We start from the raw sequence: 23747 nt of genomic DNA, 5'->3' as shown, positions 1-23747 counted from the left end.
TAGGTCCAGTCGTAGCCGACTCTGAGGTTGCGGCACTCATCTTGCTTTACTGGCCGAGGGAGCCGGCGTACAGCTTCTGGATCATGTGGCCAGCATGACTAAGCCGCTTCTGGTGAACCAGAGCAGCGCACGGAAACGCCGTTTACCTTCCCGCCGGAGCTGTACCTATTTATCTGCTTGCACTTTAACGTGCTTTCAAACTGCTAGGTTGGAAGGAGCAGGGACTGAGCAATGGGAGCTCACCCCGTTGTGGGGATTCGAACCGCCAACCTTCTGATCAGCAAGTCCTAGGCTTGCGTCACCCGTGTCCCAACACATCTATGTAAAACCTCACAAATTCCTGTCTGATTTCTTTTGGATTGTTTATGTGTACTCCATCCTTCATCAGCTCATTAATTACCGTATTTTTTGCCCTATAGGACACACCGTCCCATAAGGCACACCTAGTTTTTTGGGGGGGAAATAAAGGGGGGAAAATTATTTACCCCCCAGGTGCGGGGCTAGGGCGGGGGAAGCCTGAGCTTCCCCCGACCCCAGCCCCCAGAACAGGCAACTCTCTGCAAGCCGCGGGACCCCGGCGCGGGCTCCCACGGCTTGTGGAGATCTGAGCAAAGCCTGGAGAGCGAGAGGGGTCGGTGCGCACCGACCCCTCTCGCTCTCCAGGCTTCAGCGAAAGCCTGCATTCGCCCCAAAGGACGCACACACATTTCCCCTTCATTTTTGGAGGGGAAAAGTGCGTCCTATGGGGTGAAAAATACGGTAATCTTTGTCTACTCTCTTTTTAAAGTTGCCATGCCAGTAACTTTCCTGGTTTATTTGCAAATTCAAAATTCCTTTGTTTTGTTTTTGTTGTTGTTTAGTCATTTAGTCATGTCCGACTCTTCTTGACCCCATGGACCAGAGCACGCCAGGCACGCCTGTCCTCCACTGCCTCCCGCTCCCTTTGTTTTACAAACTTAATTTTCCTTTCTATTTATTGGTTTAAAAGCATTGAATATTGTATCTGTAAAAAATTAATCTTTTGAAGTTTCTTTTATTTCCTGCATCTGTAACCAATTCTTTCTCTTTCTTTATTAATTTGTCAGATATTTCCAATTTCTTACATTCCCTTACTTTCCTCTGGTATGCACATTTCTGAATAAAATAACCTCTTAAAACTGCCTTACTTGCATCCCAAACAGTTGTTAAGTCAACATCTTGATTACAATTTAATTCAAAATATTCTTTAATAATTTTCTTGAGAAATTAACAAGCACAAAATAACTACCTTGTTACATGGGATGGATTGTCTGGCCAGGTCCATCAAAGGCTGGAAATCTTCCTCTGTCGCCCTGCATGGATCCTTGTACATAAAGGTATTTTGAAATAGCTCCCAAATTTTGAGGCAGTCTTTGTCTCTGTAGAACAAACAAACAAACAAACAAACAAACAAACAAAGGGGTCTTTGAGAATGGCTGCTGTTCAGCCTGACACTATTAAATGTTAATTGTACAAAATAGTATTTGGATAGTGAGAAGCACTCCTAATTCCTAAGCATAATGGAAGTCTGACAACCTGCCTTTCCCTCTCCTGAGCAGCTTAAGAAATGTACTTCTGATTAAGAGGATTACTTCGACTAAAAACAGTAGTCGTAGTAAACTATGAGTATAACAGTAGGCTAAGCAACATGCTTGAGTCTCATTAATTTCTCTTTCAACTGTGGAGGTGGAAATTATATTGAAATTAATGTTGCTTTATCTGGAGGCTGGGACGCAGGTGGTGCTGTGGGTTAAACCACAGAGCCTAGGAATTGCCAATCAGAAGGTCAGCGGCTTGAATCCCCGTGACGGGGTGAGCTCCCATTGCTCGGTCCCTGCTCCTGCCAACCTAGCAGTTCAAAAGCATGTCAAAGTGCAAGTAGATAAATAGGCCACGACTTGACCTAATCGTCAGGGGCCCCTTTACTTTTATCTGGAGGCTGATATTCAGAGCAAGAGTGAGAAACATACACTGTACCAACAGAGAAAGAATAGGGCACATTTGCTTGCTGTGGGGCAACATTTCAAGCGGAGACATGACATCATTGGGAAAAGGTGGGCAGCAACAGATGCTCCTTGGGGTCAATGAGAAACGCTCTTGCCCTCAAAATACTAGACCTGGCTTCTGTGAAAACATACTGGGGAGTGCACCCTGCAGACTCCATAATGAAGGAGCACTTCTTTTTGTCTGAGAACCTCTGCTGTAGAGAATCCCACACCACCTTTCTGGCTAAGGGAGCTGGGCATGTTTAGCCTGGAGAAGAGGAGGTTAAGGGGTGATATGATAGCAATGTTCAAATATATAAAAGGATGTCACATAGAGGAGGGAGAAAGGTTGTTTTCTGCTGCTCCAGAGAAGCGGACACGGAGCAATGGATCCAAACTACAAGAAAGAAGATTCCACCTAAACATTAGGAAGAACTTCCTGACAGTAAGAGCTGTTCGACAGTGGAATTTGCTGCCAAGGAGTGTGGTGGAGTCTCCTTCTTTGGAGGTCTTTAATCAGAGGCTTGACAACCATATGTCAGGAGTGCTCTGATGGTTTTCCTGCTTGGCAGGGGGTTGGACTCGATGGCCCTTGTGGTCTCTTCCAACTCTAGGATTCTATGATTCTACCTGTATAATATTTGATGGGGGTGTCTAACCAGGCAAGTTACAGGCTTACCTATTTTGACCCAAGGCTCATATTCACCCTTGATGAACCCTCCATACCAGTGATGGGTTTCGCCAAAAGTAGGCTTTGCCCCCTTGTACACAACACACAGGCCCTCCCGGAATCTGCTGATCCAATTCTGCACAAAGCAGCCAAAAAGGACATCTCCTCCACCCTGACTCGAGGTTGTAATGCATCTTGATAAGAGATAAATAGTTAATCTGATAACAAGGGAGAGGACAATTTGCATCTTTATCAGGGTACTGGGCTGGGTGGAGAAGTTTAAACTTTCCTACTGCCCCAGAACCATTCAGATTAATGACGATGATTATGTTTATTTTTATATATATAAAAAACCATCACCAAAATAGATGCAGCCTGACAGGGCAGAATCTTTCTGGGGGAGGGCTGAATTATTGCTTTTTGCATTGTTGGGGAACTGCAACAGGAAAAAGCAACTATTTGTTTTTTCTGTGTACAGTGGTACCTTGGGTTACATACGCTTCAGGTTACATATGCTTCAGGTTACAGACTCCACTAACCCAGAAATATTAAGAACTTTGCTTCAGGATGAGAACAGAAATCGTGCTCCGCCGGTGCGGCGGCAGCAGGAGGCCCCATTGACTAAAGTGATGCTTCAGGTTAAGAACAGTTTCAGGTTAAGAACGGACCTCCAGAACAAATTAAGTACGTAACCAGAGGTACCACTGTAGTTAGAGAAGTAAGAACTGTAAAAACTCCCCAAACCTTTTGCAGCTTGAGCTCTCTTTATCTTCCTATGAAAGTGTATATCAGTGTATATATACAGGCACCATGTGGAACAGAGAGGAAGAGAGAGACACACCGAAAGCAACATTTGTAGCAGCATAGTTAAAACTAGCACTGTGTTCTCTCCCCACCGCAAAGTATCCTCCATCAATTAATTAATAAGAACAGAAGTTGCATTTGATCATTATCAAAAGTAAAATAACACTTTATCATGGGGGTGGGGTGTAGGGGTTTTGTTGTGAATACCTTACTTTTGAGGTGGCCAAGGGGCATTTGTGGATGTCCTTGCACTAATTTTACAAAATAATTTCTCCCATCTTTCCACATTTCAGTTGAACCTTCAGGAAAGACATCATGAGTTATTCTCTCCCATGAAGCTTTTCCAGATAAGGAAATGCAAGCAGCCAGAGAGAGACGGAAGTACAGAAGAAATATTTGCTGGGAAACACAAACCCACCCCCTCCTCAGCCACCTGACAATGAAGGTGTGGTTATCTTCATGGAACAACCCCACTGAAAAAGGTAACAGTGGTTACCCAGACCTCCTTGCTGGTTGCAAAGCAGCCCCCATAACCAGTTCAAGCTTCAGGGCCCCCAAAATGTAGGTCCACCACTGAACATAGCTAACTGGTGGTGTACAAATTGTGCAAGTCTACTGAATCCAGTCATCATCCAAGGTCAGGATGTGCGAGGAGAGCCTTTTATGTATTCTCACAACTGGCTGTGCGAGGCTGTGGAACTCCCTGCTCCATGAGATCCCCCTGATGGAGATCCATTGCTGGTTAAAGAGCTTCCTGATTCAGCACCAGTAAGCTTATTGCTTGTTCAGGCTTGAATTTATAGGTCAGGATCCTCTTTGTATTATTTTATCCGCTGTCCCTACTTTGCATTTTATGTAGCCAGTGGCCAAAGTGTTGAACTCGGTTCAAATTCCAACTCAGCCAGGAAGTTAACTGGATGACTTTTCTCCAGTCACTATGGCTGTGTACACATTCCCATTTACTCCGCATCCAGCACACTCCCAAGCTATGTACACATGATGCTAGCCACAATCCCCCTCTGTCCTGTAGCTTCTTGAGAAATGCTGAGTTTGGATGCATTCCCCCACAAACCGGTCTTGATTCCATTTGAAAAGGTAGACTGTATGAAGACGCCCATGTCCGCTGTCTGACCTCTGGTGTGGGCAGATAGTAGGCAACTTGGAAACAAATCTTACCACACCAATGTGCATGACGACATGCAAATACAACATGAAGTGTAGTGGAGGGGGGTGGGACAACCTCTCTGCATTTTAAACCCGTATTGTGTATACAGCCTCTCTGTCTAGCCTAACGCAGGATTAACTGGGAGAGGAGCATGTAGGAAAGCAGGTAGAAAAAGGTTTTGTTTAAAATTTGTTTGGTTTAAAATTGTGGGTCTGTTTCCTTTCATATTGAAAGATGGATACAATATTAAGCCGGGCTCTTACTAAAGTCCCTGTGGCAATATGTTTTTCACATCACAGATGTTTGAGGGAAAGGTCCTTATACTGTAGTTTTTTGTAATGTTTCTCTTTGTTTTCCATGTTTGCACAAAATTACTGTAATTTCAAATGAGCCATCTTCAGCCAGAAAGGGAAAAGGGAAGGTCCAGTTGTTACCAGCAGGAGTCTTGGCTTCTGCGCTCTCTCCCCTCCCTTGGGCACTTGAGGGCTAACCTAATTTGGGCTGGGGGCTGCATCGACCCATTGTGCACCCTCTGGAGGCTAAAGTGCAACAGTGGGGCTGGTCAAAATGCAGTTCTCAAGTGTGCCTTCCCAAAGACTTTCCCATCAGCTATTGTGTGCCATTTTTCATCATCTTAATTCATGATTAAATTCAGAGAAAAAGATCAACAAATGATTATTGCAAGGTCTGGGCCAGGGAAAGGAGGCCCTTGAGGTATTGTGGTCCTGAGCCATTTAAGGCTTTATAGGGCAAAGCCCAGCGCTTTGAACTGGGCTCAGAAACCACCTGGCAGCCAATGGAGTCTGATCAGGATTGATGTTACATGCTCAAACTGTCTTGCTCTGGCTGCTGAATTCTACACCAGCTGAAATTTCCAAACCGTCTTCAGAAGAAGCCCTGTGTATACTGCATCACAGTAATCTAACCTAGAGGTTACCAGAGCACAGGTGACAAAAGTTTGGCTATCTCTGTCCAGCTGGGGCACAGCTGGACTGCCGGCCGCAGCTGATGGATAGCACCCCACACCACGGAGGCCAGGATCCAGGAGCACCCCCAAGCTACATACCTGCTCCTTCAGAGGAAGTGTAACCCCATCAAGAGCAGGCCACCTCCCAGCCATCGGGTTTAAGGAACCACTCACGAACAGTGCCTTGGTCTTATCTGGATTGAGCTTCAGTTTGTTGGCTCTCTTTCAGTCCATTACCAAGGCAAGGCAATGCTCAGAAGTAAGTCCCACTGTGCAAGTAAGACTGTAGCCCAAGTTAGCTACCGATAAAAGGAAATCTGTCTTTTTAATAAGAAGGCAAAGAAACAAATAGTTCTGAAGATAAATATTAGGATTCCCAGGGTGTGTGTACTGTATAGCTACTGTTTCCACAGGTACTTCCCCAAACTGCTTTCTTCCATGTTCACAGGACATTTGTTTCAACTGTAAGTAAGCTAAACAAGGGGGCAACAAGACAAACCTAGAATGGTGTCCAACATTATTTAAAACTGAAGTCAATGGACTCAAGTAAATTCATTGATTTCAATGGGTCTACTCTGCATAGGACTTAGAAGGGTACCATCCCATCAATACAACTCTAAACTGGTGGTAGAAGAGAGGGGAGACTTCTACCCTTTTCGAGCCATATTTTCTCAGTCTCAGAGAAGTGGAAAGACTTCCTAGCAAAGACAACCTGTAATACACATTTTTGCTGGAGAAAGAAAATAAATGGTTGTTATGGACATCATTTCCAAGCTTTGGGGAAAAGTAGTCATCCCCCGCTTTCTCCCTTTAAATGTCGTAGAAGTCTGAATGCTTGCTGAATTCAGAAAAAAAGAGCTCTTTCAGGTTTTCTTGCATGCCTCTGAAAGTTCTTGCCAATTTCAGAGGTTCTGAAAAAAATGGCTTTTCAAAGCCTCTTTGTAAGCTTTGTTTTCCTTTGGTTTATTACTGCATACAAAGTCCATGACATAAATAAAGCAGAACTGGTCACCAACTCACAGCCAGGCAATATCACACTCTGATAAAGAGCTAGCAAATTCACTTTTTTTTTTTACATGTGCTTCAGTCACAATATAAATGCATATAGGTAAGGGGGCATCCCAGCCTGTAAAGATTTGTTTTAAAATGCTGACATTTGAAGTAGTGATCCCAATTAGTACAGTGTGCACGTGACTGAAGCCTGAAGACTTCCGGGCAGACTCCATGCTACACAAACACCTGGAACAATTGCTCAATAAAATTGAACCCTGAACCCTGCTAACTATCTCAAGGGGTCTGAATTTTGAGAACTTTTGGTTCAAGTTTTAACCTTTAAACTAAGAGGGAAATTGACTCTAGTTAAGGATACTCTTGGCCTACTCAAGCATTGCTCCATGATGTTATTGTTGTGAATTAGGGGAGGGCATGTCCTACTGTGATCACAAGTAGGTAAAGGGACCCCTGACCATTAGGTCCAGTCATGGCCGACTCTGGGGTTGCGGAGCTCATCTCACTTTACTGGCCGAGGGAGCCGGCATACAGCTTCCAGGTCATGTAGCCAGCATGACTAAGCCGCTTCTGGCGAACCAGAGCAGCACACGGAAACGCCGTTTCCCTTCCCTATTTATCTAATTGCACTTTGTGTTTTCGAACTGCTAGGTTGGCAGGAGCAGAGACCGAGCAACGGGAGCTCACTCCGTCATGGGGATTCGAACTGCCAGCCTTCTGATCGGCAAGTCCTAGGCTCTGTGGTTTAACCCACAGCGCCACCCGCGTTCCTGTGATCACAAGTACTTGAAATTATATCCAGCTATCCTCTGAATGGATAGGCCAACGACTGGACCTAATGGTCAGGGGTCCCTTTACCTTTATCCTCTGAATGACCCGCCATCTCTGCACAAGCAAGAGGAACTCAGCAAGGCAACTAGGAAAGATGACAAAGGGAACTCTCCACAGCTAAACCTCACTCTTACCAGAGATAAAATGGGTACTTTGAACTCATTGTTTTGGTACACTGTACATTCACAAACCCCATACTCACATGTTTGGTATGTACAGTCGTACCTTGGAAGTTGAATGGAATCCGTTCCAGAAGTTCATTTGACTTCCAAAATGTTTGGAAACCAGAACAGTCACTTCTGGGTTTGCAGCGTTTGGGAGCCAAAACATTCGAGAACTAAGCTGTTCAAAAACCAAGGTACGGTTGTATACAATTAGATGGTTGTAGGAAAGATGGAATCAACTTCAGCAACCAAGAAGTTGTAATTAGGGGAAGTTACTTTTCACGTTTTGTCTTTATTTTAGTTTGATGCACCTTTTTGAACCCCAGTATTCCTGGAGGTATCCATCATCTAAAAATGGGAATATTCACTTTGGCATTTTTGTTAAATAGCACTTTTTGAAATCCAAGGTTGAGGATTTTACCTCTGTGCAGTTTGCCAAGTGCAAAAGAACCGTCAATGGGCCCTGACTTCCAGACATTTCTAAAAACCACATTCTGAATGAGATGGCAACTTACAGGCAAATGACCAAGCAGCCGTTCTTGGTCCAGAGCAGAGATGCTGCATTTCCTGGGTTACCAAGAAGAAAACTGGGACATACGAGCTATCAATCCTGAGTAGACTGAGTTTTTGCTTTAAGTGTGGAATTTTAATGAGACATATCTGCCCTTTTGTCCTATCATCATACTTCTCTTAAATTTAAAAATGCATGTATGAGTTGAATGGAACTTAGGTTAAATGTTCTCGTTGAGGACTTTTATGACCCCACAGTGCATTCTAACTACTCATGATTTATTATACAGTGGTACCTCAGGTTACATACGCTTCAGGTTACAGACTCTGCTAACCCACCTCAGGTTAAGAACTTTGCTTCAGGATGAGAACAGAAATTGTGCTCCGGCGGCGCCAGAGGAGGCCCCATTAGCTAAAGTGGAACAGTTTCAGGTTAAGAACAGACCTCTGGAACGAATTAAGTACTTAACCTGAGGTACCACTGTATTTTTAATGGCTATATGAATGTGTGTAAATAAGGAAGTGGGGGGGGGAGGGACGACCCAAATGCTATTTAGCTCACTCTTTTGTGGTTGATGTTTATTCAAAGAATGTCAAATCTGTGTGCAAATAGATCTCCCTGCAAACATTACCTAAAACTTTCATTCTTTCATGCCAAACTCAGCGACTTTCAGAAGTAATAAAAACACTGCAGTTAAGTTTGCAAGTTTTCAGACCCATAATGTTAGTGCAATATAGAGAACGAGCAAGAAAGGAGAATTCCTGAATGAAAGTGCTCTTTGATGAGAGAACCCCAGGAGAGATTTAAAATCACAAAATATGCAGCAAAGGGTGGAAATATAGGTTAGATTGTTAGATTTTTAAAATATGTGTCCTTCCAAGTGAGTTCCAGAATGTCTGCTTGTTTCTTTCCAAAGTTTTCCTCTTCCCCCAGCTGAGGAAAAGATCACACCTGGACAAGTTTTAAAAATGCTTTACTTACAAAACTCATGCCCTTCAGAAAAGTTGCATGGGCAGTAATATTTAGCTTAGTTACAAAGTGGTGATCGTTCCTAAATTATAGGTATCGGAACTCGGGTGGCTTATGAGAACCATATAGTTTAGCTGGAGGAACCAGCTCCAACCTCTTCATTCACTGAGCTTCTCAGGTAGACTGGAGGAGAACAAAGGCTTGATTACTTAGTTCCTCCCAATCTGAGGGGAAGTGGACATAGTAACCTAGCAGGACAGCTTACTCTATGGTATTAACCCCTTCATGCATTGATTAAACTTAAGCATTTTGGTTTTTTTGAGGTTGGTTATTTCACACATAGATCCTATGACAGAATTTGAAACTGGAAATAAAAATACATAGTAAACAAGAAATTAATGTCTATTAAAAAGGGTGTACAGTGCCTAGAGCTCACAAACTGCCTGCACTAATGAAACTCCCTGTCGCAAAATGTGCCTGGAACGATGGGAGTTTCTAACACTGGTCCTTGCACTCAGACACTTCACTGTAACTCTCCATTTTCCCTTTCCTTTATTTTAAAATGGGAAAGCAAACAATATTTCAAATCTAGGACTAGGTTGTTGTTGTTGGTGACACACATTAAAAACAGAAGTAGGCATGGGCACTTCCACCCTCTATCAGCAACTGAAATTATATATAGATTTTGTCATGCATAGGCACCAGCAGGGTACATGTGGTACTCCTAGAGATTGAAGTGGAGGGGGAGAGATTTAACTCTTACCCTCCCTAGGAACATCCTATGCACACAAAACAACTATGGGTGGGGGGACCTCTTTCGTGCCTAAGTGCTGCATGCTGGAGTGTTTGAAGTGGGGATGGTCATAGCTGGAGAGGAAATAGAGAAAGGTGCCTCCCCACCCCCAAACAACAGCCTCTTGTGCCACAATTTAGCTTGAAGGAAAGCTAGTGACCACTATTTAGCCAAATGAACATGAGCCATCAAGTCCCTCTGCTAAATTGCAGTCTGAAATGGTATTGTGCGGAAATGTTTCATGAACTGATTCTGTATGAACTGGCTCTTACTTGAAACGCCCTAAGTGATTCACAGGGTTCTAGCAGGTACCATGCATTTTTCAAGTGCACTTACACTTCTTTAAGCTGAATTTTGCAATAAATAATTATAAGTAGAATGACAAACATATAAATTTAGCTCTGGAGATGAGCACCTCCCAGAGGATTTTTCAGCACAACTGGGTCAGTTGCAGTGCCTAGAAAGGTTTTTAATTAAACGGTGATGCAGACATGATGGAGGACTAAAGGAAGTCTGGGCAAGAATTTGTGGCACTAAAATGTTTAGCCGTTGAAGCAAAGCCAGAAACTTGGAACAAAGAAGTCTTTTCCCTCCTTCACAAGCACAGGCTTTGAATTACTGAAGGGGTAGGAGGTATTGCCCTTCTCAGGAACTTATCAAGCAAACGAAAGAAAGACCAAGACAGATGCCATGGGCTCTGTGACATTCCTTCTGAAATAATGTTGGTGACTAGAAGTATTAATAATAGGCCTAAATTGAGAAATGAAGGCCATGGTTTGGGGGATGAGGAAGATAGGTGAACTAATGCCAGTGTACTGGAAGAAGCAAAGATCACCAGTGTGGAAGCAATGATTCTTCAACATCAACTTCGTTGGACTGGCCATGTTGTTCGGATGCTTGATTATCATCTTCCAAAGCAACTACTCTATTCCGAACTTAAGAATGGAAAGCGAAATACCGATGGACAACAAAAGGGGTTTAAAGACACTCTCAAGAAAAGAAAAAAGATACTCTCAAGGCAAATCTTTAGAAATGTAGTATAAGCACCGATAACTGGGAAACACTGGCCTGCGAGTGCTCCAATTGGAGAACAGCCATTACCAAAGGTATCAGGGACGCACAAACTCAGGGTGAAAAGGAGAAAGGAGCTAAGAAGAAGGCACATTTGGCAAAACCTCACCATGATCAGCTCCCACCCGGAAACCTATGTCCCCACTGTGGAAGGACTTGTGGATCCAGAATTGGCCTCCACCGTGACTTACGGACTCACTGTTAAGACCGTGTTCATGGAAGACAATCTTACTTGGCTATGAGTGATTACCAAAGAAGAAGATTGCACATTAAAAATAGAACAAAATCATGACACTGATGTTCAGAAGAACCTACTTTGTGATCAGAGCTCTTTAGAGAAAACCATTTCCTGCCAACATGAATAAGCTGGACTGTTTTTAGGAGTTTTCATGCTGGATTGAAGAAATTTCCAAAAATAGGCATCTTGTTAGTGTGTAGAATTTAGCATTTATTTTCAAATTTTCAAAGCAATTCACATGCATTCCCCCCTTCTTTAAATCCTTGAAAACAATCCTGTGAAATACCTAAGTCAGCATTGCCATCATCTCCATGTGAAAAGGCTGAGGCAGTGATGGGTGGCGAGCTTAAGAATTCCTCTACTGAATTCAAAGTAGGGGCAAGAGTCCTAGTTCTTGATTCTGATGTAAAACACTCAGAATTTGGGTTCCCAAAGGGGTCCGCTACGGTTGGAGGAGAAGACGGGTGATGTCCAACCACGGAGAGAAAGAATCATGTGGCTTTTTAAAAGCACAAATCCTTTATTCCATTGCAACCGGGTTCCCTACACAAAGGTGACAAAAGGTATGAGGAACCCTGCCCAAAGGTAAGTTCAGAATTTTATACAGTCGCAGTTGTGGGGGGTCTTATTTGTCACAGGTTCGTCAATTTACAAGGTAAGGGGGAGGGACATAGTGCAAAAGGGAGGTTCGGGTGCAAGATACAAGGTGGGGTCAGTGGCGTAGCGTGGGGGGTGACAGGGGTGCCAGCCGCACCGGGCGCAACATCTGGGGGGCGCGCTCGCTGCCTCCGGAGTCGCCGAAGAGCCTCGGGCGCAGGCTGTAGCAGAGCCGCATGTCTCGCGGTGCCCGGCTGAAGGCGCCCGGCAGGCAGCGGCTCTCAGCGCTCGCCGCGGAGGGCGCGCCAGGCAGCCCCTCCTCACAGCCCCGCCTCCGCCGCTGCTGCTGCAGCTGCTGGGCCGTTGCATTTTCCTTGCCTCTCTGCCCCCCTCCTCCTCCGGGCAAGCGGCGTCGTTTGGGCAGCAGCGCCAGCGGCAACTCGCAGGTTAGAGGTTAGGGGGGGCGCAAATTACGTGCCTTGCCCCGGGTTAGGGGGCGCAAATTACTTGCGTTGCCCCGGGTGCTGACAACTCACGCTACGCCGCTGGGTGGGGTGCAAATCCTATCTATATGAGTAAGGTAATACCTGGAAGACGCGGGTGCTGTGGAAGCTTATCAGGTTCCTTGATGAGAAGAGAAGAGGTAAATGGCAAACTATCTTTTCTGGCAGACAGCTTTTCATCATTATCTTCCTTCAGAAAAGGATGATAGAGCTTTAGACCTTTCAGTGTTGTTGTCCCAGACAGCCTAATCAGTAATGATGGATGAGGGAGCTGCTGGAGTTGGAATCCAACAGCATCTGGAGGGCTCTACAATAGGGAGACTTCTTTCCTAGAACCATATTGTAGAGTAAGAAGGGATCCCAAGGGTCATCTAGTCCAACCCCTACAATGCAGAATCTCAGCTAAAGAATCCGTGACAGATGCACCCAATCTCTGCTTAAAAACCTCCAGCAAAGGAGAGTCCACAACCTCCTGAGACCGTTCCGCTGTCAAACAGCTCTTACTGTCAGAAAGTTCCCCCCGATACTTAGTCGGAATCTCCTGACTTGTGACTTTAATCTACTAGTTCGGGTCCTAGTCTCCAGAGCAGGAAAAAACAACCTTGCCCCATCTTCCATGTGACAGCTCTCGAGATAAGGTAAGCTTGCTTGACAAGTTGAATGTTTGAATGTTTGAAATGCACAATATACTATAGAGGTAGAGACATCACAAAAGGTTCAGTTGACAAGAAGGAAGAAAAAATCCTACTGAAATGTTATTACATAAAGTCACAGAAGTGATGAAGACATAGAATTCTTCTCGGTGCACCAGAGAGACAACTTCAGGTGGAGCTAGAGGGGTTGAAGGACTACAGTGCCCAGGAAGTCACAGACGAACTTCCTCCCTGCCAGAAAGCAGAACGAACGCAGAACTATTTTTCATTTTTCTCCCTCCTGGTTAGAAAGCAGAATAATAGGTTGCATTTTCTTTCTTTCTTTTCATTATCTTTCACTTTAACTGCCTGCAAACTCCAATTTCCTTAAACACATTTGATTTCACTTTTCAATCCTACAGGATAAATTCCTCAGCCCTTCTCACACTTCAGTGGAGTTCATGCTCCTAAGGAAGATAAAAGGGATTTATTTTGTAAGATGTTTTAGACTCATTCTCCCCACCACTCAAAAAATAGAGATTAGAGGTTTCATGGCAGCCTAAAATCAGGCAACTAAAGATTTGTGTCTTTAAGATAGTGACAAGGGGATTGTGTATGACCCTCACACATAATCTCTACAGAGGCTAGATTAACTGTATTAAAAATAATCTGACCCACTTCCTGTGGTAAAAGAAGAGAGGGGAGTTTACAGGATCAGAGGAAATGCTTTGAGGTATCACAGTGCTCTTCTGAGAAATGACTACCCACTCAAAGAGCAGACGGACACGTCTTCTGTAACGCTCTACTCAAAGCTTACAGAGCTCCACAGAGAACCTATTCAAGGACCAGTTCAGATCAGATCACAACATATCAGAAGCAGAGAGTAGGTACATAACCCAGACAGCTGACTATCAGCTAAAGAGGTCCAAGAAGTCAAAATACCACAGAAGTCAATTACCACTAAAGCCAAAATACCACAGGAGATGGCAGCTTGCCAATCTACTCAACTCCAAAGTATGATGACTAGGCAGTTTTGGTTTCTGAGCAAATAAATGCTAATCACTGTTTCTTTTTCAAAATTGGGGAGAAGGGTGCTCGTTTTGGCAGCACATATACTAAAATTGGGGAGAAGGAGGTCTACATGATGCCACACAGGAAAGGAGGAGGGGAGACACATTTTGCAAACCATTTCCATGTAGAAAGAGTGTGCATCCTATATGTGGATGATCATGGGCTGAATGCACATGCATGCAACTTGAACATGGATTGCTTCGAACAACAACAATATACAAGCCTACTTTGCATATGGTCTTGGGCAATTTTCTGATGTATAGAGGTATATGTGTAAATGTAATCCATAATTTACACATAGCAACCGTTATATTTTATGTACAAATGTAAGTGCACTGCACATATTATATGTAGGAATTTTATCAAATTTGAAGCCGCTACAACAACAACAACAACAATTTATTGTTTTTACCCTGCCCATCTGGCTGGGTTTCCCCAGCTACTATGGGCAGCTCCCAACAGAATATTAAAAACACGATAAAAGATCAAACATTAGAAACTTCCCTAAACAGGACTGCTTTCAGATGTATTCTAAAAGTCAGGTAGTTGTTTATTTTCTTGACATCTGATGGGAGAGCGTTCCACAAGGTGGGCGCCACTACCGAGAAGGCCCTCTGCCTGGCTCCCAACATTTACCCAGATAAAGGCTGAGCAGATTAAAAGTGAGCCTTCTGGTGAATATCTCAACAGGTCTTTTGGTAGCAGATGCCAAACATTCCTCTTATGGCCAAAGTCTGCTTCGCACCAACCTCTCCCTCTAGTCAGAGACAGTATTATTTCCTCATTGCAACATTGTGATAAGGTTCAACAAATGCTATTACAAGATACTGTACTGATAAGGTTCAATAAGTTTTTCTGTTGACAAGTTTTTACAACATGCCTCTGACCACCAAAGCTAGTAAGATAATGAAAATATTGTGATTTGAGTCCCAATCAACCACATCTTTTCTCATGTATTTGGTGATTTCAACACTTTCCCCCTGGCTCTTATTTAAAAGTCAAAGACTGCAGCCCTAAACCCAATGTACTGATTTCATTGAATTTAGTAGCCCTTGTTTCTGAGTAAACCACACATAGAATTGTTCTACCAGGCCGTAATTCGGTTCATGCTTACTTGGCAGCTATTTCAACTAAATGGAGTTGGATTAAGTTCTGGAGAAATATGGGTAGAACTCTACTGGGAGCCTCAAGCCAGGAACAAGAAGCCCCCAAGTTAAAATGTCATTTCTGTCGTAACATCACTAAATGGCCTTGATCAAGTCAGTATTCTTCAGACACGCCATCTCCAATAACATTAACCTACCTCACAATACCTTTGTATGGATTTCTGAGCTGATGTACATTAAGCACTTCAAAAAACTGTGAACACTAGAAGTATTGCTAAAAAAAAATACATTTCTGACCCGTCCAATCTACTTACTCATACATACAGGAAGCCCTCCCCTGCTTTCATTTAAAATACCCACTTCTAAATACCATCTTTGCTTGTGCAATTCTTACACTTTTAGCAGCTGTGTAACAGGCCAGAATTCAAAAGGTGGAACTTTCCCAAATCACTGCATGCTGGAGAAAGCCAAGCTCCTTATTATCGTGCATATAAGAGAGATATAAAAGCCCTGAACAATTCCACTGCAGGAACTGTTCAGCTAGTTTTCAGTCCAGCTTTTTAGCACTTTGGGGAGGAAATGAACAGCTTCAGATCTCAGCCTATACATTTTTCTCTAGAATAGCTGCCGTCCAGTTTCCCGGCTGCTCCTTCTTTGTCTACACTGCGCACTGCTGCTTTTATTCTTCAAAAGTGTATTCTTAGCACTCACCTGAGCTCAGGATTCACTATGGCAATGTAGTTGTGACATCTCCCCAGGACGATTTCCTGCAGCTGTTTAGTGGTCCCTTGGCCTTTCCACTGCAACACTTCTGAGCCAGGAGTTCCTTTCCTTCCAGGTATGAACACAGCAAGCAACACAGCGCTCACTAAGACAACTAAAACAACCATGGTCCCTGCCAATATCAGTTTGTGCCGCTGGGTCCTGGAAGAGCTGCTTGGAAAGGGCATCTCGCTGGAAGTTTCTGAAAAGCAGCAACAGCTGCTGCTTCTGTTTCATTCATCCTTGGCAGAAAAGTCACTTTCTTATATCCCCTCCTCCTCCTCCTCCTCCTCCTTTCTCTCTTTCTGTTTCTCCCCCCCCCCCCCATGTAAAGACCAATGAGCAGAGGAGCATGAGTTGCATTTCTATTGGTTTAGATAAAAAGGCTGCACCCGAAGCAGGGCAGATCTCTGCAGCACCCTGCAAATTGAATATAGTGACCAGACATTCCTGTTCTTAAATACATTGTCTGTATTTAGGTCTGCTACGCAGTCTTTGTAATCTGCTTCTCACAAGGAGGGCACTCATGTCCCACCCTTGTCAAAAACTTTTGCAAAGTAAATCAAGGGCTGTCTGAAACAGAGAGAGAGGAATCCCTTCCAGCCAGTGTTTTCTTTTCTAAAAAAAATAAAATACAGTGGTACCTCAGGTTATGAACTTAATTCGCTCTGGAGGTCCGTTCTTAACCTGAAACTGTTCTTAACCTGAGGCACCACTTTAGCTAATGGGGCCTCCTGCTGCCGCTGCACTATTTCCATTCTCATCCTGAAGCAAAGTTCTTAACCCGAGGTACTATTTCTGGGTTTGCAGAGTCCGTAACCTGAAGCGTCTGTAACCGAAGGTACCTGGAAGTAGTTGCTCTGGGTTGCGAACTTTGTCCCAGGATGAAAACAGAAATCGTGCGGTGTCAGCGGGAGGCCCCATTAGCAAAAACGCACCTCAGGTAAAGAACAGTTTCAGGCTAAGAACGGACCTCCAGAACGAATTAAGTTCATAACCCAAGGTACCACTGTAATGTTTAGGGGTACTCTCATTTTGACTCAAGAAAATCACCATTTTATAGTTCAAATCAGGAAAAATAAATACAGTAAATGGACAAAAGTGCAATGATTCACAAACTGTTTAGGAGTATGCCCAGGGCCGGATTTAGGTTTCATGAGGCCCTAAGCTACTGAAGGTAACGGGGCCCTTTATATGTCCAGCTGTCCTTTGTCAACAACAAACTGCTGCTGTTTCATGTGTTGAATATATGCCATATGGTAATTTATGGACCTAATAGGTATCTAAATTCATTTGCACATAACAAATAGGAGCCTACACAACACAAAACACTGTTGCTGTATGTAGGTTTTATTTTATTTGTTTTTTATCTTATATTTTGGAAATGTACATCCAGTTTTTTCCCTTTAATTTTTTTGGGGGGCCCTAAGCTATAGCTTGCTTAGCTTATATGTAAATCCGGCACTGGGATATGCGTACCCCTGCATCCCCCCAGAAAAAAAGCACTGCTTCCAGCTATTAAACAGTTGTTATTCTTTTCTTCCTAATTCTCATCTTTTTGCAAGGCGGTCTGCCAATATGTTTAAATTGAATGCAAACCTTCGTTACAAAGTATGCTGATATAAATAAACTGGGCGGAAACATAGTTTTGGAATTCTCCTTAAAAAGAAAAAGACATTCTCAACAAGCCAAATAACAGGGTAGTTTGTGACAACTTTCAGAGTGGTAGCGTGTTAGTATTTTGCAGCAAAAATTACTTTCCCTGTGGCACATTAAACACTAATGATAAATTTATTATCAAAAAGCAAAATCAACAAGAAAATTTCCAAAATCCACATTAGAGCAAGCAAGGCCTTTATTTGCCCAACTAAAATGTCACAAAATTGTAAGCAAGCTTTTGAATTCTTTACCTTTTATAAGATAAAGCCCTGGTTGTTTCCATAAGAAATGCAGCTTGTTACGGTAAAATCTGGGTGCGAGGCTGCTCTGCCACCCAGCTCGTCGGACTAAGTCCGCGGGTCCCTGCGGAGGAAAAATGAGCTCAGCCGGAGACAGGAGCAAGCTGCAGAAGACCCAAGTTTATTGCGCAACAGGTTCAAGGCAAGATTGAACAGCGAGAAAGGGGTGACATGAACTTTTAAAACTTCCCTCCATGTCCCAGAATACAGTGCAAGATACATCACAGTTACATCATGAACACATTAAGGAGAGGTTGGGTTACACAGATTACATCATGAATACATTAGGAAGAGGTTGGGTTACACCGGATTAACATATGGAGGAGGGAGGGGGGAATATGCAGAGCTGGAGATATGCGCAGATAAGCACATCCTGAGTACCGGTGATGAGAAGACAATGGTCCATGTATGCATAGCTGCCACCTGGCATTGCCCGGAGGAAAGGCTTGGCAGAGTGATTTGACAGGATTAGGGTCTTCCTGAGTACGTGACAACTCGCTTGTGGGATTATGGAAGGCAGGGGAGGTGTCATGGAGTCCTAGAGAAACTGAGCCGATTGGCACTAGGAGCAAGAAAATCGGAGTTGTGGTTGATTTTATACGAATTTCTAAAGATTTTAGTCCATTTTATATTGATAATTGAGATCAGAAACAAAATAGATACATTGTAGTGAGATTTGACACTTTTATGGGCTCACAAGTTTTGATTCCATTGTTCTCCCAGCGGGGAGCCGTCAGCAGCTTGTCAAGAGGTTAAATGAGGCGTGCAGGAGTTCGCTGAGCTAGCTCTGCAAGACGAATGCATGGTTCTGATTGGGTAGAACGCACCCATTGAAAGAATAGGGAATATAACTTCATACGGTCCACCCATAGTAAAGATAGAGCGGGAGCGAAGGCATCAGATTTTGGGCTTATTTCGCCCGTAATAGCTGTGTAGGAAAGGGGAAAGGCACTTTATTTATGGGTTTGGGATAGAGTGTGGTGCTTGTGCAACAGTGTGGGGGCTGAGGGGTCCATGTGGGGCTAGGTGCCCTTGAGGTCATCACCTCGGACCCTCTGGTGACCGGTGGAAGGGTGAAGAAAGACATGCCCCCCCCTTCCGTATCAACTGGAGATACTTTATCTCAAGCAAGAGGTTTTCGACATCTTCCTCTAGTGAAAGCTGAACTGACTGGTCAATTCATCTGGACCTGTTAGGAGCTCCAGGGCCATCCCTCCGGCACCCCCCCCCCGTTTCCCAGAGTGGTCAACCTTTTTTAAGGGAGGATGGTGCTGCCGGCAGCGGCTCCTCTGGTGGGGAAGAGGTGGAGGCTGGACTTGGCGCCTTCCGGCTCAGCTGGCCGCTTCATGCCGCAGTGGCCACAGCAGACGGAGGCTCTGGGCGCGACACTGCTTCAACACGGCATGGCGGAGGCGGGCAAGGGAGGTGAGCTGATGCCGGGAGGCGCCACGTCCAGCCTCCACCTCTTCCCTGGCTCCCTCCAGAACTTGGCGCCCCAGCACCCCGCGCCACTAGCCTCTATTGGTAAGACGCCCCTAAGGAGCTCCCAGGTAACCTCAGCTTCCTCCATATAATGAAACCTCAACAATGCATAATAACAATCATTGCAGAGTTCTCCTAGGGGTGCAGCAGTAAAACTGCGACACATTTGCACAGTTTAAGCAGGGTCCAGGATGGTTTCCAATTGGATGGGAGACTGAGATTCTTGCACTGCAGAGGATGAGAGTAGATGACCCTCAGGGTCCATGCCAACTCTACAATTCTATCATTCTGTTCTTTTACAATAGGCTCAGCAACAAGAGAGGCTGAAACTTTCTCACCATGGGAACTGTTACACGGAAGACAGAATCGGGAGTCAAGACGACCTTAACAGATTGGAGAACTGGGCCCAAACAAAGAAAATGAATTTCAATAGTGGCGAATGTCAGGTTCTGCACTTAGGCAGCAAGAAGCAGCTGCACAAATATAAGATGGGGGACACCTGGCTTGCCAGTAGTACATGGGGAAAGGATCTACAGTGGGATGCAGCAGTAAAAAAAGGTCATGTGATTCTAGGTTGCATCAGCAGGTGCCTAGTGTCTAGATCAAGGGTGTATTACCCCACCTGGAGTAATAGTACCTCTGCCTTGGTCAGACCCCACCTGGACTACTGTGTCCAGTTCTGGGAGCCACAATTTGAGAAGGAAGCTGGGACGTGTGCAGAGGAGGATCAGGAAGACCAAGGGTCTGGAAACCAAGCCTTACGATGAACGGCTGAGGAAGTTAGGTGTGTTTAGCCTGGATAAGAGGAGACTAAGGGGAGATTTGGTAGCTATCTTCTAATATCTTCCAGCCTCTGGTCAGCTGTCCACAGGTCTAGGCTGTGCGGAGCAGTTGCAGCAACAGAGAGACCCTGATGGGTTGTGCACCCTTAACCTGAGACCTCCTGCACGGAAAGCACCACTGCTTTTCCCACTTCAAGCCCCTTCTGGTTCTCGTAGACAAGTGGGGCAAGGAAAGGCGAGGAGTCTACTGAGCCATCTGTCAGCTGAACCGTCTCTTCTTCTTCTGCCAGATCTGGTGCACCTTCCTCTGTCTCAGACCCTGCCCCTTACCCTGGTTCCTGCCTTGTGGGCGGCATCAACCCCCCCATCACTGGCCCCTTCTCCTGGGTCACTCTCCTGGCCCCATGCCTCTGCCCCACACTCTTCGGAGTGCTGTCATCTTGTCCCGCTGCTTCCCTGCCCCCTGGAAAGCCGCTCTTTAGTGCTCAGTCGGAGCTAACAGCAATCAGGTTTCCCATTTAAAATGAAAGAGCATGTTTTCCTTGGCAAAGAAGCAAGGCAAAGGGGAAACTGCTCGGATCCATGCCTAGAGAGTGCGAGTCGAGTAGAAAACCACTTGGACTTGTGCTTCCTCTAGGCACAGGAGAAGCAGAAGTGTGGATGAGCCCTGAATCAAGATTGAAAGCAGGTTGCTGAGGGCACACAGGAAGGATTCCAGATTGAGAAAAACTGCATGTTTGTGTTACAAACGGGTTAGCGTGTGCATAGCCTTACAGTATGTCCAGGCAGCTTCACCGGCAGCCATCTTCCCCTTTTGCTGGTTGTTGTTGTTGTTAAACCATCCAGTCTGATGAAGAGTTCAAGAGAATTTGAAAGCTTGCACACAGTACCCTGAATATTTTTTTAAAGGCTTAATTGCTTTGATTTCCCCCTGATCTATAAATATGTATTTCCTTTGTTTTAATAGTTCCGGGCCAGGGAGGGAGAGCACTCTGGAGTCTTCCAAGAAACTGCAGCTGCAAAGGGCTCAAGAACTGAAAACAGATTCAGGCACTACTATTTCTTTATTTATTACATTGAGCTCCCAGTTTTCTTCCCAAGAGCTCAAGGTGAGAGATGACCAGTCTACAAAGCAGCTTGAAACGAGGCTGGAGAACTAAACCAGGTGCCCAGCTAATTGCTCTCCTTGCATGGGAACATGACCAATTTTGACTCCTTGTAGAGGTTAACCAAACCTTGCCTCAAGTTAGCTGGAAATATGGGAAAGTCTTGGAAGGAAACCGCAAATAGGTTTCTTCATCATCACACCTGCTGTAGAAAAGGCTGGGTTAGAAACTGCAAGTGTTTAATAGTCATTGTACTTGTATTTGTTTAAAAACCAATACAAATCTGTTTTTTTTAAATTAAAAAAAAGCAAGGAGATTACTTACACGTTGCCCCCCTGCTCCTGAGCTGGATGACTGAGGAACTGTTGGTGGGCTGCATGATCCACTAAATCCAAGTAGGCTGTTTTAGTGCCCCGGTTAGGGAGTATTGTTGGTGTTGGCTCAGGACAGAGGATGCTGCAAAACCAAATGTTTAATAAAATGCTGCAAACTGAACATTCTCTTGACTGTATCTGTTACACAAAGGTGCCATCTAGAGGATATGGCTCTTCATAGATTTAATCTGACAAATGGCAGTCTGCTTCCAGAATAAAAAGGTAAAGGTACCCCTGCCCGTACGGGCCAGTCTTGCCAGACTCTAGGGTTGTGCGCCCATCTCACTCAAGAGGCCGGGGGCACTTCCGGGTCACGTGGCATCGCTGCTCTGGCGAACCAGAGCCGCACACGGAAACGCCGTTTACCTTCCCGCTTGTAAGCGGTCCCTATTTATTTACTTGCACCCGGGGGTGCTTTCGAACTGCTAGGTTGGCAGGCGCTGGGACCGAACGATGGGAGCGCACCCCGCCGCAGGGATTCGAACCGCCAACCTTTCGATCGGCAAGCCCTAGGCGCTGAGGCTTTTACCCACAGCGCCACCTGCGTCCCTTACGCTTCCAGAATAGGTAACTTTAAAATCGCAGGTGATATCTGCGGATGCTCCCTGCTAAATACAGCCTGCCAGCTATACCTTGGCAGGGACTCAGCAAACCCTTCAGATTTTGCTGTCTGCTTCATCCAGTTTGGTAGGTCACAAGGTATGGTGGCTTGACGTAGACGCGTATTCACTCAGCAGTCCTTGTTGCACTCAGCAAGGAGAGAAGCGGATATGAAGAGATAGACCAGGCTCCCCCAACCTCGACCCTCCAAATGTTTTGAGACTACAATTCCCATCATCCCTGACCACTGGTCCTGCTAGCTAGGGATCATGGGAGTTGTAGGCCAAAAACGTCTGGAGGGCCAAGGTTGGGAAAGGCTGAGATAGACCCTTGTCCCAGTTGGAGGACTTATCAGTACCACTATTTTTTTAACCACCCTCAACCATCATTTCACCATACCCTCCAACATTTCTCTCTTGAAAATAGGTATGCCCTATCATATGAGGGTGGCATTGTGGTCTAAACCACTGAGCCTCGAATCCGCATGAAGGGGTGAACTCCCATTGCTCTGTTCCAGCTTCTGCCAACCTAGCAGTTTGGAAGCCCACCAGTGCAAGTAGATAAATAGGTACCACTGCGGTGGGAAGGTAAATGGCGTTTGAGTGCGCTGCTCTGGTTTCTATCACAGTGTTCCGTTGTGCCAGAAGCAGTTTAGTCATGCTGGCCACATGACCCAGAAAGCTGTCTGTGGACTAACACTGGCTCCCTTGGCCTGAAGCGAGATGAGCGCTGCAACCCCATAGTCGCCTTTGACTGAACGTAACTGTCCAGGGATCCTTTACCATTTTTACGCCCTATCATAACCCCCAACATTTCTCCAATTAAAAAAGTAATGTCCTAAGGAAAAGCGTGACATTCTGGGATCAAATCAGAAACTGGGATGGCTCCTGCAAATCCAGGACTGTGCCTGCAAAATAAGGACACGAGGGCTCTGTTTTACCTGCCACCGCCTCTGGATGCTTCTACCAGCCCATCCACCATTGCTTCTACCATCAGCTTCCATCTTGTGTCCTACAGTCCCTAGGGATGTGGGTGGCACTGAGGTCTAAACCACTGAGCCTCTTGGGCTTGCTGATCGGAAGGTTGGCAGTTCAAATCCATGCAATGTGCTGAGCTCCTGTTGCTCTGTCCCAGCTTCTGCCAACCTAGCAGTTCAAAAGCATACCAGCGCAAGTAGATAAATAGGGTATTGCTGCGGCAGGAAGGTAAACTGTGTTTTTGTGCACTCTGGTTTCCATCACGGTGTTCCATTGCGCCAGAAGTGGTTTAGTCATGCTGGCCACATGACCCAGAAAACTGTCTGTAGACAAACACTGGCTCCCTCAGCCTGAAAAGTGAGATGAGGGCCACACCACATAGTCACCTTTTACCGGGCTTAACCGTCCAGGGGTCCTTTACCATTAGCCTGCAACACCCACCAGAAACATCTGGGTCCCACATTTGAGACATCTCATCAAGGCTGCTGTTGTTTCTCCCACCTGTCAAGAACAGCCCAATGTGCCTTACAGAAGGCAGAAGGAGTGGAAACCTCGTTTCCCTTGAGCTTTCAGAGGGCTGAGCAGCATGCAAACCTTGAGTCC

At 45.1% G+C, this 23747-nt stretch overlaps 1 protein-coding gene across 6 annotated transcripts in view; it reads right to left on the bottom strand.

The window, feature by feature from the left end:
* The window catches only part of LOC308594611 (ADP-ribosyl cyclase/cyclic ADP-ribose hydrolase 1-like), a 58537-nt gene extending 42403 nt beyond the window's left edge, over window positions 1-16134 (bottom strand). For 2 of the 6 annotated variants that reach the window (XR_014011501.1, XR_014011502.1), the window contains exons 1-2: window positions 15815-16125; window positions 1268-1397 (exon numbers count right to left, since the gene is read on the bottom strand). Coding sequence is in view for 3 of the 6 variants with exons in the window: in XM_081207903.1 (XP_081064029.1) it covers window positions 1268-1397; window positions 15815-16053 (369 nt within the window). In the remaining 3 variants the exon portion in view is untranslated. Of the gene's footprint in view, window positions 1-1267; window positions 1398-15814 lie in introns of all 6 variants that reach the window. The other 4 variants (XR_014011503.1, XM_081207903.1, XM_081207902.1 and 1 more) reach the window with 4 other exon arrangements.
* Window positions 16135-23747: the final 7613 nt, after the last annotated feature.

This window comes from Podarcis bocagei, assembly GCF_964188305.1.
Source record: "Podarcis bocagei genome assembly, chromosome: 9".
NCBI lineage: Eukaryota > Metazoa > Chordata > Lepidosauria > Squamata > Lacertidae > Podarcis > Podarcis bocagei.
Note: the sequence above shows the minus strand (reverse complement) of the source record. Positions and strands in the feature narration are given on the sequence as shown.